Source organism: Trachymyrmex cornetzi, unplaced genomic scaffold, assembly GCF_001594075.2.
Source record: "Trachymyrmex cornetzi isolate Tcor2-1 unplaced genomic scaffold, Tcor1.1 scaffold23, whole genome shotgun sequence".
In the NCBI taxonomy this organism is placed as follows: Eukaryota; Metazoa; Arthropoda; class Insecta; order Hymenoptera; family Formicidae; genus Trachymyrmex; species Trachymyrmex cornetzi.
The window spans coordinates 2,020,929-2,036,609 of record NW_017296956.1 but is presented as its reverse complement, the minus strand read 5'-3'; the positions used below and the strand labels follow the sequence as shown (position 1 = coordinate 2,036,609).

Below are 15,681 nucleotides of genomic sequence, written 5' to 3'. Positions count from 1 at the left end.
TCATATTTTTGTCTTCACGAACAGTTATAGTAAAATTGATTTTGTGCATGCATCTTGTAGCAATGTGAACTTTACTCGTTATAGTTTTAATCTCTCGCTTTCGGTGTCTGCAGAGAATACTTGGATCTATTGCTATCGATGTATGTATCGAATTTCGCGTCATAAAACGACAAATGTATCTAATCGTCGACGAAGACCTGCGACATGCCGCGTCTGCGCGACGTTTGCACCCCTTCCTGAACAGGGGAAAGCGCAGCCCTCTATATATTCCATGGAAGCACGAAACTCGGGGCACTCCACACGTTTTTCACGACGTGTGCATCACGAATCTGAAGAAACTGCGGTTGATTAGTTTCTTTCTGAAGAACGAGTCCTCGATATCCATTGGTACTACGCATCGTGAACTAAACTCAACAGCATAATGGCACTTTCCGGTTCATCGATCGTGATCGTTTTTATTGGCGTGGCCGCTTATGCGGTGGCAGGACCCATTCAGGTAAAGCACATACTTCAATTACGTATCACGGTTGTAATTTCAGCTTTTTATATGTATTTTACGGTGAAATACTATTCCCCGTGTGCTATTTCACCATAAAATATCTTTTAATTGATCATGAATACATCAGTATTTAATGTTATATTCGTGAAACTTGTAAAGGTACGTGATATTTAGTTTTATAACGGCTGAAGAAGAAAATTTTTTTTTTTTAATATAATTTAGTAATTAACTTTTATAATATTCTATAATTATAATATGTAATTATACGATAGTAAAATTTAGCAATTGTTGCAAAACATATCAGATTATTGACATATATTACTGAATCTGCGTCATCGCATATCTGTTGCTAGCATTTCATGCTTTCACGTACTTACATGAAAGAGTTACATGAAAAAAGTAAAAAAAAGTCGCAGTTAGAAATTTTGAATATAATCGGTATTTTAGATAACAGAGTTTGTTATTGTGCAAAAATATATACATTATGTAGAAATGATATTGGTTTTATTCATAACACATGAAATTCAGCGCTTAAAATCACATTTTGTGATGGGCGTGTAAATAGATTTGTAATATCCTTTCATTTTGTGCCACAAAATTTTGATGCAAACATAACAAAGGGATTGAACAATAACTTCCAAATAAAATTTTGCTTTTTTGGCAAGCAACAACGGTATTCAGTATTGTAAAATAAAAAGCTAAATGCGCAGAGATTGATACAGCAATAATTTTCACATAAATAATATTACAAGCAATTCATGCAAATGTTGCGTAAAAAAACTTTTTAAACCATTTTACTAAATTAATAGCTTGAAGGGTGATCAAAGGAAATTGTCTATAAAAATAAAAGTATCCCATTTTTGTTGCATTACACGCATAAACTTTTTTCACTGCGTAAAATGCTTTAAAGATAAATTGTTAAGCTTTATAATTAAACTGGATATTATTTAATGTCCGCTTGTATGCTTTAATTTGTAACAAGCGCGTGCAACAGGCGTATATTCGCCCTGCCGATCATTATAATTTCATAACAAGGTGAACAGGCGCTGTTCGACAGGCTGTTTAGTTGTCAATTTCGACAATTCCACATTATACGTAGAAATTAAATTTTATTCGACTTTACATGCGCTATTGGTACGTAATTAATTTCGTCGAAACACGCCCGTTACGTTAAAATAAATGTAATGAGTAATAAAGTGCATGAGACTATCCTAATTTTTATATAATTAAATTACCTGCCTTTGTTATTTATTAATATCATTATTTTTTAAGATTACAAAAAATTTTCATCAGTTTTCGAAAATTCAGTAAAGATAATTAAATTTATTATTATTCAGTATTTAACCGTTATTACTAATTAAACATTATTAAATGCTTAAACGTTACTAATTAATTGTAAGCTAATTGATAACTACAAAAGATTGAAATAATTTTTATTAAATATATAAACGCTATTTCTTCTTAAGACAATTAAAATGATACAATTTAGTGAAACTCTAAGCATTATAGCAGCATTTAATTTTTCACAAAAAGGAGTACACGGAAAAAAATGTTTGGTTGAATTAATTGGAATTCTGGTGGAAAATGAACGATCCAGAATTTTGGTTGTCTATTAAATTTCTGATTAAATCTATTAAATGTTGGTTATTTCAACTAGAATTTTAATAGATTTAACCAGAAATTTTGTAGATTTAATTAGAGTTTTGGATCGTTTATTTTCCACTAGAATTCTAGTTAATTCAACCAAACATTTTTTTCTGTGTAGCACTCAATTTCTGACAGAAAAACTGTCAAGAAAAGCCGGAATCTTGCTCGAAGAACTTATTTATGAGGAAACGCGGCAAAAGGAATATTTACAATGTCTACGGTGTAATTACGGTCTCTTCTTTGAAAACCTATCCAGAGCGATCTCGCTTTATGTTAATCTTCCCGTTAAGTCTCCAAAGACTTTTGCCAGTTGTTTGTTGTGCGCTTTACTCGATAATCGTGAGAAGGGAAAAGGGTGTGCGATGCGCTTCGTTGCATTCGCAACTTGTTGCATCGGGTCGCGCGATGTTCCCCTGGATTGCGCTTTGCGCGAGATCGAATAGTTTTCTCCCTTGCTATTCTCGTGCCTCGACCTTTTCGCTTTTGTCGAGACATTATCTCGACTCAAGACTGTTTAATGGTTCTCTCTGTTCCGTAGCTTTCCGCCGGATGAGCCGTGAAGTCGCGTTATATATCAAAGTGGACTCCATTTTGCCATGTCACTTTCATAGATTAAAGTAAAGATCGACCTCAACGATGTCTCTTGATAAAACGTTTTTGTCGGCCGAAGATTGTAAAAATGGATGTTTTCCATTTTTTATTCCTGACACACTGCATAACGGTGTTTTGAAACTTTAATAAAGATAAGTCTGATAAAGTTTTTGTATTACAGAAGAAGCGTATAATATTCATATAAAATTCAGCTATTTCGTCGTTGTTTCTTCTACAAGAGCCAAATTTTTTCTTTATACAAAAAAAATATGATAAAGAAAAAAAATGTTAAATGGCACATTACAGCTAAATGATTACGTAATTTATTATGGTGACATATATATATATAAAATTATCCCAGAATTTTTAGTAAAATATCAGTAAAATATAACTTTAATACAATCTATTACTTCTACTCATCTTTCTGTGGGCGAAAGTAGATCTTAACTTTAATGCTCCTCTTATTTAACTGTTCTTAACTTTAACTTTATGTGTTATTTTATTTGGAACCCTATAAAAATCGTTTTGTTCATTTCCACGATAGGGCCTAAGTACAAAAATGGCCGTAATTGAGGGATGGAACGTAAGTCGTAGGTGTAGATCAATCAAAATATTGCTTGTCGACCTACAACTACGACTTACGTTTCACAATTCAATTACGGCCATCTTTGTACTTAGATCCACATCTCGGAGCAGGGAGAACACAAGAATGCAATTGACGGAAACTTTTGGAACGAGAAAGTAACGTAACAAGTACTTCTCAGAATACGTTGTCTCCTGCATGTTTTAGGTCCGACAATTCCATCAGATGACTTTAATGGAAAAACTTGAAGTAAGCAGGTAGGGCACGCGAGATTGTAATTTGCAAGGACATTAGCGATAGCCGATTTTCAGGTGACGAGATGTTCTAGGTATAGCTCATCAGCAATAACCAAACGGGTTAAATCTCACGATGTATATGTGCCGCCATGCATTCCTGTACGAAAAGTTTTCCCATGTTAATGATACTTGAGAGGTAGCTGCATAGTACACATTCAGAATAACAGTCGGAACAGCGTTGTAAAGAACGCGATTGCTTATATGCAGGATATCAGTAATTTTGTAATTTTCGTGGTTATTTCTTATGACTCTCATCCAACAATCTCGAGATACATTTAATATTAAACGGACGTATCAAAACATTATATTTTTTTCATTTAATCTCACATGTTGAATGAGAAAAAAAGTATAGATCCTCTTTTGAATTCTAATGATTAAGTGATAAAAGTGCAGACTACTTGCATAATTGTAAATAATTAACGATTTTTACTAATTTTAGGGCGTTATTAATGGGGCATGGGGGGTTATTTTTGGAAGTTCATCCCAAAAGATAACTAATTCGATCACTATTTTATAACAGTTGCTGTTAACAATAACAATTTATATTGTTAACATAATTTTGTATTCTAAAATTAATTTTCATAAATTTTGCGTGTAATTAATTTCAATATAAAAATTAATCTGTAATAAGTTATTTAAATTAACTATTTGTTTATTTGATTGTTTAAAATTTGATTGTTAATAGAAATTGTTAATTCACAATCAAGTTTTGTGAAGGACTTTTATTATTGTGGTAACTTGGGATCAGTTAAGTTAATTATAGACTCATTCTTTCTGTGAAAAAGCGCGAAGATCCATAATTTGTTTCAATAAAAATTCTACATAAAAATTAAGTTAAATGTTTATTTAATTTTTTTTTATGGGACAGTATTTATTTTTCATCAATAGTGAGGTTGTTAAAATAGTGTGTAACCAGATCAGTGAGCAAACAGGTGTTTTCTGGAATTGAGGCTCATATTATAAATGAGGATTCAATTGCTTTATAATAGAGATCCTCTATAATAAGAGTCATGACATGAAAAAATCATGCGTTGATTGATCTACCATGTTTCAGGAATTCCTGCCCTATGTGTATCTATATTCGTGTTACTTTTAAATTTCAAGAATATAATTAAAATTAGATATTTAAAAGATATTAACAAATAAGTTTTTTCACATTGCATATCGAAATAATGCATGCGAGAAGAGAATTGTTTAGTTTCAAACTTTTTTTCTTATAAAATTATTTTGAAAATTTAAAGATGTGATTGTGTATCTTAAAACAAAGTTAAAATTACAAAAGTGAACAAGTTCATTGTAATATTTATAATTTCATTTATATTTTATAAATTTACCTAATAAATTCACTCAGTTATGTAACTTCGATATGTTTCAAGGTACACAATCGATACTCTAGTCTCTAGTACGTGAAGAAAAAGAAATACATTTTTTTTTATTTTTAACATTTATTTTACAAATTATTATGCATCGCCATCGATTTACCATCATATTTGTTACACGTACTGTACACGGTATCATAATAACATACACAACGTTATTATGATAGTAAATCGTGTTCCGTCACTGCAGTTTAGATTTAAGATTAGTTTAGAGACGCGTTAAGGTTAGACAGAGATACAGTGTATTTCTCTCTCTGTTGTAAATTTTACTAAAACTACTATCTTTCGTACAAAAGTCGGTCAAATCGGCTCATTTCTTATTAGGCGGTCTCTATATTATAAAAGGGTCACGCACGTGCGACTACTCGCACTTATACGCTCACTATGCGATCATTGTGCGGGTATTTTGTAGGGGCATACATAAAGTATGAGGTATATATAAAGATATGTCAATGTATAGCATTTTATCGATAAAATAGCGATCTCGTCGGAGTTCGGGCTATTCACACAAGGATCCCCTTAAAAAGAAGATTCTCTAATAAGTTTTAAACAGATATGTCTATTAATAAAATATTAATTTCAATATTTTCCTATTGTATACAATTTAAAGCACAGTAAATTTGTAAGAAAACATAAAAATGTAAGAAAAAAAACGTTATTGTGTGTTGTTTATTACAATAGTGCGAAAATATAATTTGAAGCCAAGAAATTAGTATTCATTGAATACACGTGATGCGTGCGATCGTTATGTTGCATTTTTCAATTTAGTCGAAATTGCAGAATGGTTGTGCCGAGAATTTATAATGTGTACCTGACGTGCGAAGGAGAGAACGTTGCGCGGTAAATTCGATCCGCACCGACGAACGAAGCTTTAATTAGCATAATGTAGCTTGCAACCTCGTGGTGAGCGCGATAAGTTGTCAGCGATAAGCATACCAAGTACGTGTCGTCGTTACGCCAAGAACGATCTTAACATATAATTTTTATGCATATAATCTTAGGTTATTCAAAATGCGCTTATAAGAATAAGAAAACGGACCTATAGAATGACTTGTTAGCGTGCTAACAAGTCATTCTATAGGTCCGTTTTCTGTGGCTGAACTAATATATACTTTTGGAACTTAAAGAAAGGTATATGTTTGTTATTTGTCGAAAGTGAGAAAGAGAGTTTTAGAGTGCTGTCTAGTGCAGGAACAGAAAACAGATTACATAGTATATCCAGGGGGCACAAAGTCGTTTAAAAGATGACTAAAATATGACTAAATTGTTTAAAAAAAAATTGTTAAAAAGCTAAAGATATATTTCAGCAAACGAGTATAATCGACAAAAAGATGGCTAAAAAACGACAGATGTTGCACTGTCATCTTTATAGCCTTATCCATATAATAACTAAAAGATGACTTCTGTAAATATCTTTTAATTGTCTTTATGATTTTTTTTAGTTTTTATATTTTTGCACACAACGTTTAATAACATCAGGGGTACCCGAATTAAACTTTACATAAAATAAAATTATATGACTCTCAATATACATCCTATACTTATGAATCTTGCAATGCTTACCGTGTCCTGTGTGCAAAAGCCATTATCCTTTATCATAACCCTCTGTAGGGACCCTTTCAAAAAATATGTTATTAATGTTCATTAGAACACGGATAAAATTTCTCATAATGCTTCACTTTTATTCTATTCTGTATGACTTCTAAACGGAAACTCCACCACATCCGTTTGGTGGCAATCTTACGTACTGCTTGAGGATAAGTGATGAAAAGTATCAAAATAACGGAAAAATATCTTTTTCATGTTGTCTTTTGGTGATACGAAAAGATATCTTTTAGTTGACTTTTCGCTTTGCAAAAAGACAATCATAGGAAGATGACAAAATGATGTTTTTTTTTTTAAGTTGTCTTTTCGAGAAAACTAAAAGATGCCTTATATATTATCTTTTTGTCTTATCAAAAAAACAACCTAAAAACAATATCTTTTTGTTATCTTTTCGCTTTGTTGAAAAGATAACTTAAATAAGACATTTTTTTTTAGTATTTTGTATTGTCTTGGATATTCAGAAAATGGGAAGTTACATTTTAAAAGTAACTAGTTATTGTTACTCGCTATTGAATAAAACAAGTAATAAGTTATTGTTACTAATCATTAATTCTCAAAAGTAACTTGTTACTGCCACTGCTCGTTTGAAACTATAACTTTGTACACACATAATAATAATATTTTTAAGTGAATTTATATAGGGTGGCCCATCGAAACAGACTAAATATCATTTATAAAAATTATTTTTTTGAAAAAATGCAAAAATACGTAAATTTTTATTTGGAGGGGGACATCTTTCGATGTACAATTCTTAACCTCAACTTTAACCCTCTAAGCGGGGGTGTCAATTTTTTAAAAATTTCAAATGGGAAAGGGGCTCAAATGATACGTCATTAGAAAAGTCTTTCAATTCCTTACATTCCTACGTTTGATTTTTTTAAATTGATTTTTTTGTCAATTCGTTTAGAAAATACAAAGTATTAAATCTAAAATCATGTAAGTTAACGTAGTAATTGTTCGAAATGTTGACATCCAAAGTGTTGTGAATTTTAATCATTAGTTCTATTATGCTCCAATGTTTGGACTTTTTTCTTGTATTTTTAATATTAGCAACTAATAATATGAAGCACATATACATAATGAGGCTAATTACACCAAATAAACGTTTAGCAAAACCGAAAGCTACATGTTAAGCATAAACAATGACGTACTCTTTCTCTCTTTTGCTCCCTCCCTCTCTCTCTCTCTCTCTCTCTCTCTCTCTCTCTCTCTCTCTTCCTCGGTGAAGGGACGCATTTTATGGTTTAATTGAATTTTATGAAAGAGCTTTTTACTTTGAGGCCTTCCGGAACATCTACAATTTTCTATAATGTACCGGGATGATAAGCAAAGCGAAGGAAAATAAAATTTTGCGTACATTGCAAAACGCTGAAAACGGAAAATTTTACAGATTTAATTTCATTTTATAACCAAACACCGCCAACGTTGACGGTATATAGCTTCGATCGTTCCGTACTAAAATCGCGTTTCTCATGGCGCATTGTTCTTTACTGTAATAACGCGAACTATAACAACTAACGAATTGTGACTATCACGAGTATATAATAATAAAGTTGACAAAGTTAATGAAGTTTCGATCTCCTTCAAACAAATGATTGATGATCAATGAACAAAGAAACAATTGTTTTTCAGAAATAGCGAACTCTAATAAATCAATTTATAATCTCAATTGCGAAAATCGCAAAATAAAATTTATAAAATTTTTAAATATAAGATAGAATAAATATTGATAAAAATAAAAAATTCACTCTGTTACTCTGTTAAGCATAAACTACTATAATTACAAACTTCATAAATTATGATACTGTATACTGTATAGTTAATGTACATACATGGCATTAAAATCTTACAAAAAATAATAATTGTATTCTTATTTAATTACTGTTTTCTAATTATAAAATTTCCTAATTATAAAATGAACTAAAATAAGAAAGCGTCAAACACAATCGACGTTAAATATCGATGCCTAAAAATACTTACGTTGCAAATCCGACAACGTAATTGGTGAACAGTTTATATTAGAGATGTACCGGATATTCAGAAAATATCTAGTATCTGATATTATCCGGTACTTTTTTATTATCCGAATAGCCAGATATTATTAGTATCTGGCAATATATATCCGACTGAAAATTTATATTGAAAATTTACGTCATTGATGCAGATTTATTCTATTTTTTAGCTGAATTTCTTGCACAGTTTATAGTTTTGCATAGTTATGGTAGTTTATACCGATAATCGAAATAGATTGTCATCGAAAAATGCTGAAATGTCATTGTGCATCATGAAAAAATTATTAATATTTTTTATAACTAAGCAGTGTTGAAATTGTACTGCAAACAATCCTGTTCTACAACCGGTCAATTATTATCATTATAATAATGATATAATGAAAAGCTACAGCAACTGTAATATATCGACCTATACTTCGCGAATGGTGCATTCAGGATCAATTTTGACGACTTAAAGTCCTGTTTCATCAAGTCTTACAATAGACGATATTAATATTAAACGAAGCAATTAAAAGCAGTAATGTTTTGACTCTTATTAAAACTCTCCCAAGGTTTTCATAATCAAAACTTACAGTTAAATAACAATTCAACTGTCAAATTAATTTTTTATGGTTTTAAAGGGGATCCTAAAGAAAAACCTGACGGAACTGCTGTTTTACTGATAAAATGCGACACATCGACATATCTTTATATACTACTACATTAATATCTCACACATACATGTACATAAATTTTCGTAGAATAATAGTGTTTTAATCAGATGAGTCTAATTCTAAGAACTCCACGTAATTGTTTATTTCTATAAACTACTAGTCTCTGTGGACCACAATTTCGTGAGTACAGGTTGTAATGCTTTCATATCAAGCAATTGCTGTTGACAGCTCTAACGTCATATTGGACTAAGAAATTAAAGAAGATCTCAATTTAAACAACTTTTTTTGTTCGTAGCATAAACTTCATTTCATTGACATGTAAGTATTAGGCTGCGTTCGGAAATATCACCCGAGTGTCCCCGTGTATCATTGTATCCTCATTATTTACCTAATGTTAAACAAGAATAAGATGATTCACGGGAGCACCCATGTGATGTTTCCGAATGTATATATTTGGGTATACTTTAATCCCGGGAAAAGATTTTTGAATCTATAAAAGAGAAAAAAACAATTATTATACAAAGATCGTTGCGTTTAATCGGCAAAACAGATGACTTTATGATCCCCCTAATTATCAACATTGTTCTCAATTATTCATATTTTTGTGAATTTTTGCGGCCGATTTTAACAGCTTTTTTTAATGGCTTTGTAACAGCAATCTCTGCTATTTGCTGTATGTATTTGTATTGCAATAAAAGATAATAATAATAATAATTTTATTCGTCAAGAAAGTATTAAAAACGTGCTAAAAAGAAAATTTATATATGTTTATTTATTTTCCACAAACGACGTTTAAATTTTATATAATTTTCGACAGTTCAAACTTTTCTACTCTTCTTTATAACGGAAGCAACTTGTCCGTGACAGCTTTGTCATTTAGAATGGCAATCAGTTGTATAATATACAAAGCCTGTGGCTACAATTAAAAAGTTTTCTTTGTTTACAGTTACAGGCTGGATTGAATACACTGCAGCAGAATGAATATGGGAGATTGGCGGATCTCTTGGCAAGATACATGGAAGATCAAAGTAAGTTTTACAAAAAAAAATGACAATTTATTCATTATATTTGTTCATTATATTGTACGGAAAGACAATGTCAGAGAAAGAAATGGCAAATATTCATTTTTAGAATGTAAATATTAATTATGAAACCGTAGAAATTATTACAAACAAGTTATAAAAATCAGGCGCGATATAGAAAAAAAAAATATATATATAAAGATGTAATTTATTATTCCATTCATACCTTATAATTAAATCATTTTTGCGTTGCTTTGAAGTTGTCTGTAAACATTTTATTTTTAATGCATTGCTGAATACTGTTTATACTATAATTGTAATAATAACGAATGGCAATAAATTTAGTGAATAAATATATATAATTAAATAAATTTAAATTTATATCTACTGTCCATTATAATATTGCGTGATGGAAATCAATATAGATGCGAATTAAAAAAATATAGACATATTCCCACACATATAGGTTATCCTATTTTATACATTATCCTATTTTATCCTATTTTATACATTGAAGAAAAAATGCTGTTGATTCAATTAAAGTCTATATTACGGGCTGTCTAACATAAGTAATTAATTTATGTATATTTTTTATTGATATAAAGGCCTTATTATTGAAATAATAATTTATGCGTTTATGTCAATAAAAATATACATAAACTAATCACTTATGTTAGTGACAGCTCGTAACATAGACTTCAATTGAATCAACAGCATTTTTTTCTCAGTGTAGATTATTTGTCACTGGAAATTTTTTGCAAATATATACAAGTACACGATAAATAATGCAGTGGGCAATTCGCTACTTTAACTTTGATCTTAAGTACATACTGGTAGTATATACTAGTTATAGTAGATTGTATACTATCGCGAAAGAGAAAACAATGCGTAATCGATACCGCACTAATACACATAAATTTTTAAACATACTCCTTTACCCTTTGATATATCACTTCTATCCGGTCTTTCGAAATTGCACTTTAAGAATTTAGTCCGATATGCACGTATACATTGCAGCCACGATACTTATTATATTATACACTTTGATTAATTACTTATAAAAGTATCAATCTATCATATTAACGTAGCATCTAAGTTTAAAATTGTTTGATTATTTATGTCACAAGAAAAAAATCATTTCAAGCAAATTATGCTATAGTAATCAATGCCAAGAAAAAATATTAAGTAAATACGTTTTTATAGAAAAAAAAGTATATTGAAAGAGATAAAACTTTTCAAAAACGAAAAAGAAGTTTGCTATTGTTATAAATATCGGTTATTATATTTAATTATAGATAAAATACAATCTAAATATTACTTGATTATTGCTTATTTGTAAATCTAGTACAATATTTCCAGAGAACACGAAAAAGAAATTAATCTGTCTCTCTCTTTATCTCTTTCTCTTTCTCTCTCCGTGAAAGAAATTAACTCGATAAGAAAATAGGAAAATATGAAGTTAAATTAAGTGTGTATATGTCACAGTCAAAGTGTTAACTTTAGAAATGTATACACTTACTAGTCAATGTCTACGAATTGTAAATGTATACATTGACTACAATAGACTACAATACGTGTATACATTTACTGAGTAAACACTTTTACTGTAACATGTATACAAAGTAAAACAAGCATATCTTTAAAGGACTTATTAATTTATCGATCTCTTACACACTCACGAAGTTTTAACGTTTAAATTCAGGATACACTATACACATTATATACGGAGTATACAATATATTGCTCTAGAATTGTTGGAATTGAATAGAATATAATTTTCTCCTCAAATTGTTATTTATAGATAATATTATTTATTAATTATTAATAAAAAAAAATTAGATGTTATTTTATAGTTGAAGCATCTTGTAAAATTAAGTTATTAAAATTAAGTAAGAGAATGGATCGTGTATACATAGAACAGAATGCATACAAGAAATATTATTTTGATAGATAAAGAAGCATGATTTACGATTTTTATTATCGTGCATCCTTTTGATTGCATTTTATGGCTCGATTATAGCATTACAATCGGCGATTTAGAGACCATAAACTTGCTTCTGCAGAACGCCCACACTTATTTGGAAAACGTAACACTTAATTGGCTATTTACGATTTCATTAGCCTTCAACTTTAATCAACTTCAAAAAACGTATAAGTAAGCAATATTGGCGCGTGTGAATGCTTTTATAAACACTGGAATAAAAAAGGTATAAATATAGAAAAGATGATTTATGGGCTTTTTCAAGAGATTATTAAAGATGGGAAATTCTTCAGAAATGGGGAATTAAATATGATAGAATATCAATTTATCGATATATATTATTATATTTTTTAAGAATTTTCAGTTTTAATTAATTTTTTAAGATTGCTGTGTTGTCATTTCACACAATTCTAATATTTTTTTTTACTCAACTGAAGACACGTAATATGAATCTAAATAATAATTTCAAGTCCACAATAACGTAATATTTTTCACCGAACAATACGTGTATCTAAACCTTTTATTAATATTTGATGTGTAATTGAGCTTGATGAACTGATGAAACATATAGTCAGTGTGGTTATCTACCACTATTCAAAATTTAATAATTTAGGTAAATATGTACATTGTTATTTCGACCTTTTCGGCTTTTATCTTTCTTGTGTACACACGTTTATCATTTATTATGTATTTCTATATTATATCGTGCTATTAATCATTGATTTGGAGTACGTGTGTCTAGCGGTTCCGGAATAATAAAATAAAAAAGTTCGTGTAATGACTAAACTTAAACGATATACTTGAGAAATTTGCGAGAAGTCTTCTTAATTTTCACGAAAGAAATTTTGCGTGTGAATATAGAAAATTATCTTGTAAAATTGTCCGAGAGATTTATGATGTATGTACATCGTTGAGTGCGCGGGTTAAAATTGCGTAAGCGACATCGATGGAGGTAAGCGTGATAACAGTTTAGGTGTGAGAATTCTAATATCATCTGTTTACGCATGACACGTCGTTGCATGGTTTTATTGCACTCATGTGCAAATCTTATGCAATCCCTGCAATTTTTATTCAGGCTTTTACTTCGCGATTTAGTTCGTTTCACGGAGTTCTTCGACGACTTTGATAGCACGCATGAATTTTATATGTATTATTTTATATAGATAGTGTAAAGAAAACAGAAAAATTAGTATACCTATATATATTTTTTAAGCAGCAACTAAAAACTGTCACCAGATTATCATCTATCTATGCTGTGCACTTTAAATTATTGCTTTACTTTCCTTTTATCTTTACCTTACATTTATCTTTACTTTATCTTGATTCCTATTTTTATTAGGTGAGTGCTAGGAAAATGTTTTTTATCGACTAAAGAGTAAAAATCGTTTGTAAATACAAATATTAATTTTTCAATAAGTAATAATTTATATTTTATGTGCATGACATAAATATAGAGGATCGCAAATAAAAAATGAATTGCAAATCAGCACAGCGAATAAGCAAAAGAATTAAGATTGAAACTACTGAAGCATGTATCGTAATTTCAACAAATTTAGATTTTGGTACAAAATTAATGCTTCCATATTTATTATACTCTGCATGTTTACTATTAATTTATTCAGTCCAATGCAAATGCGATATGAATATTTCGATTGTAATTAACAATGTAATAAATATTCGTCGAAAATATCAAATTCTCTCTATAAAAAGCCACAGTAATTCCTCTTTTTCACCATTGTAGGGGTTAAGCAGAGTGCGAAGCGAAACTTGGATCAGATCGGTGGCGGACATCTCGTGAGGGATACGGACAAGCAATCTGAAGGTTTATTAAATGAAGAAAAGAGTCGTTTGATTGAATGTTTAAATTCCGCCGGTGACAAGCAAATACTTGACACATTCTGCCGAGAGGAACTTTTTGCTGATCGATTTCGTAATGGAAATCTCATTAATTCTTCGATCAATTTTGTAGCATTTGAAGACACAATAAATCATCCATTAAACAGCCCTGATTTAAATGCCGATCAAGCAAATAACGAGTTATTTATGGATCAACTTATTAATGGCGATGTTTCAAACAACGCAGAGAGTGATAGACGAATTGTTAAAAATTTGGATCAGATCGGTGGCAGGCATTTCGTAAGAAATCTAGATCAGATTAGTAACGGACACTTCATAAGAAATCTAGATCAAATCGGTGGCGGACATTTGGTTAGAAGCATCGATTATCCAAACACAGGAACAAAACAGCGCATTGATCAGCCAATGACCATCTTAGAGAAGCTGCACTTCACGCGAAATCTGGATCATATCGGAGGCGGAAATCTTGTGAGAAATTTAGATCAGATTGGAGGCAGAAATCTTGTGCGAAACTTGGATCCAATTGGCGGCGGAAATCTCGTGAGAAGCTTGAATTGATTTTGCAGCAATGCCTAATCATGGTGGAACAGTACAAGATGAGGAAAGAGAATGGCTTAGAAGTGATTGTATTAAGAATGGAGAAAAGCTTTTATATTGATTTTGAATATTACACGTGATTTCTTTTAAGTTATAATTACCTGATATATTATATATGTTCTATGTATAAAAGAATCAGGATCGGAAAATTGTATTTAATAAACATGCAATTAGGATACGCAGTTTTGATTAAATTAAAATTAAATCTATATAAAAAACGACAAAATTAAACTAATAAGGAAGAGCATATGAAAAAAATGTGTAAGTAATTAATATATTGGATTATTAATATATCAGAACAAAAGTTCGTAGTGTTATTTTATTTGTATTACGTTTATATCGTAAAAAAATTTGCAATTGTACTATTCAATAGAGTAAAGTTTCAGTCTTAAGAATCTGTTTTTTAAATTGCAATATGATTTTTAATGAAGTTACAAGCATTCAAAATTAAAATACTCTTTTCATTTAATTTGAACCCAGTCAACAAAATCTTAGGAACAGTTTTAAAAACGAGTTTTGTATAGGGAAAACTTTAAGCTTTCACTTAGAAGTTGAAAAGATAAATGTACCGAATAGGAAATCCCGCTTTGATGATCTTGACCTGAACATATATTATCAAGCTCATGATCCTGAATAACCTCCAACTAATTAGTCATTATCCGTTAAAAAGTTATTAACAAAATAATTGATAAAAATACTGATTCTGAGTAATTCAAATAAGTTACTAATTAAAAAGTTACAAACAAAAAAAGTTTAAGAAATAATGCCTTATATGTCTGCTATGCCGTATATTAAGGACTACGTACCTCACACCCCTTGTGCTTCACGTTGTAAAGTTGTATGCGTGAAGGCAATACACTTTACGCTCTTGCTTTGTGTACATTTTACAATGTAAAGCGAGGGTCACCTCACACTAAAATATGGATTGGGTTAAATTTGTTTAGGGGGGGGGGGGGGGG

At 30.3% G+C, this 15,681-nt stretch overlaps 1 protein-coding gene across 2 annotated transcripts in view; it reads left to right on the top strand.

Moving 5' to 3' along the window:
- The first annotated feature begins 291 nt into the window (after positions 1 to 291).
- The window catches only part of LOC108760652 (orcokinin peptides type A), an 18,390-nt gene continuing 3,000 nt past the window's right edge, over positions 292 to 15,681 (top strand). Inside the window, exons 1-3 of one of the 2 annotated variants that reach the window (XM_018506717.1) lie at positions 292 to 496; positions 10,212 to 10,293; positions 14,010 to 14,800. In XM_018506717.1, coding sequence (XP_018362219.1) covers positions 422 to 496; positions 10,212 to 10,293; positions 14,010 to 14,683 — 831 coding nt within the window. In that variant the 5' untranslated portion in view covers positions 292 to 421 and the 3' untranslated portion in view covers positions 14,684 to 14,800. Of the gene's footprint in view, positions 497 to 10,211; positions 10,294 to 14,009; positions 14,801 to 15,681 lie in introns of those variants that run through there. The other variant, XM_018506718.1, reaches the window with a different exon arrangement.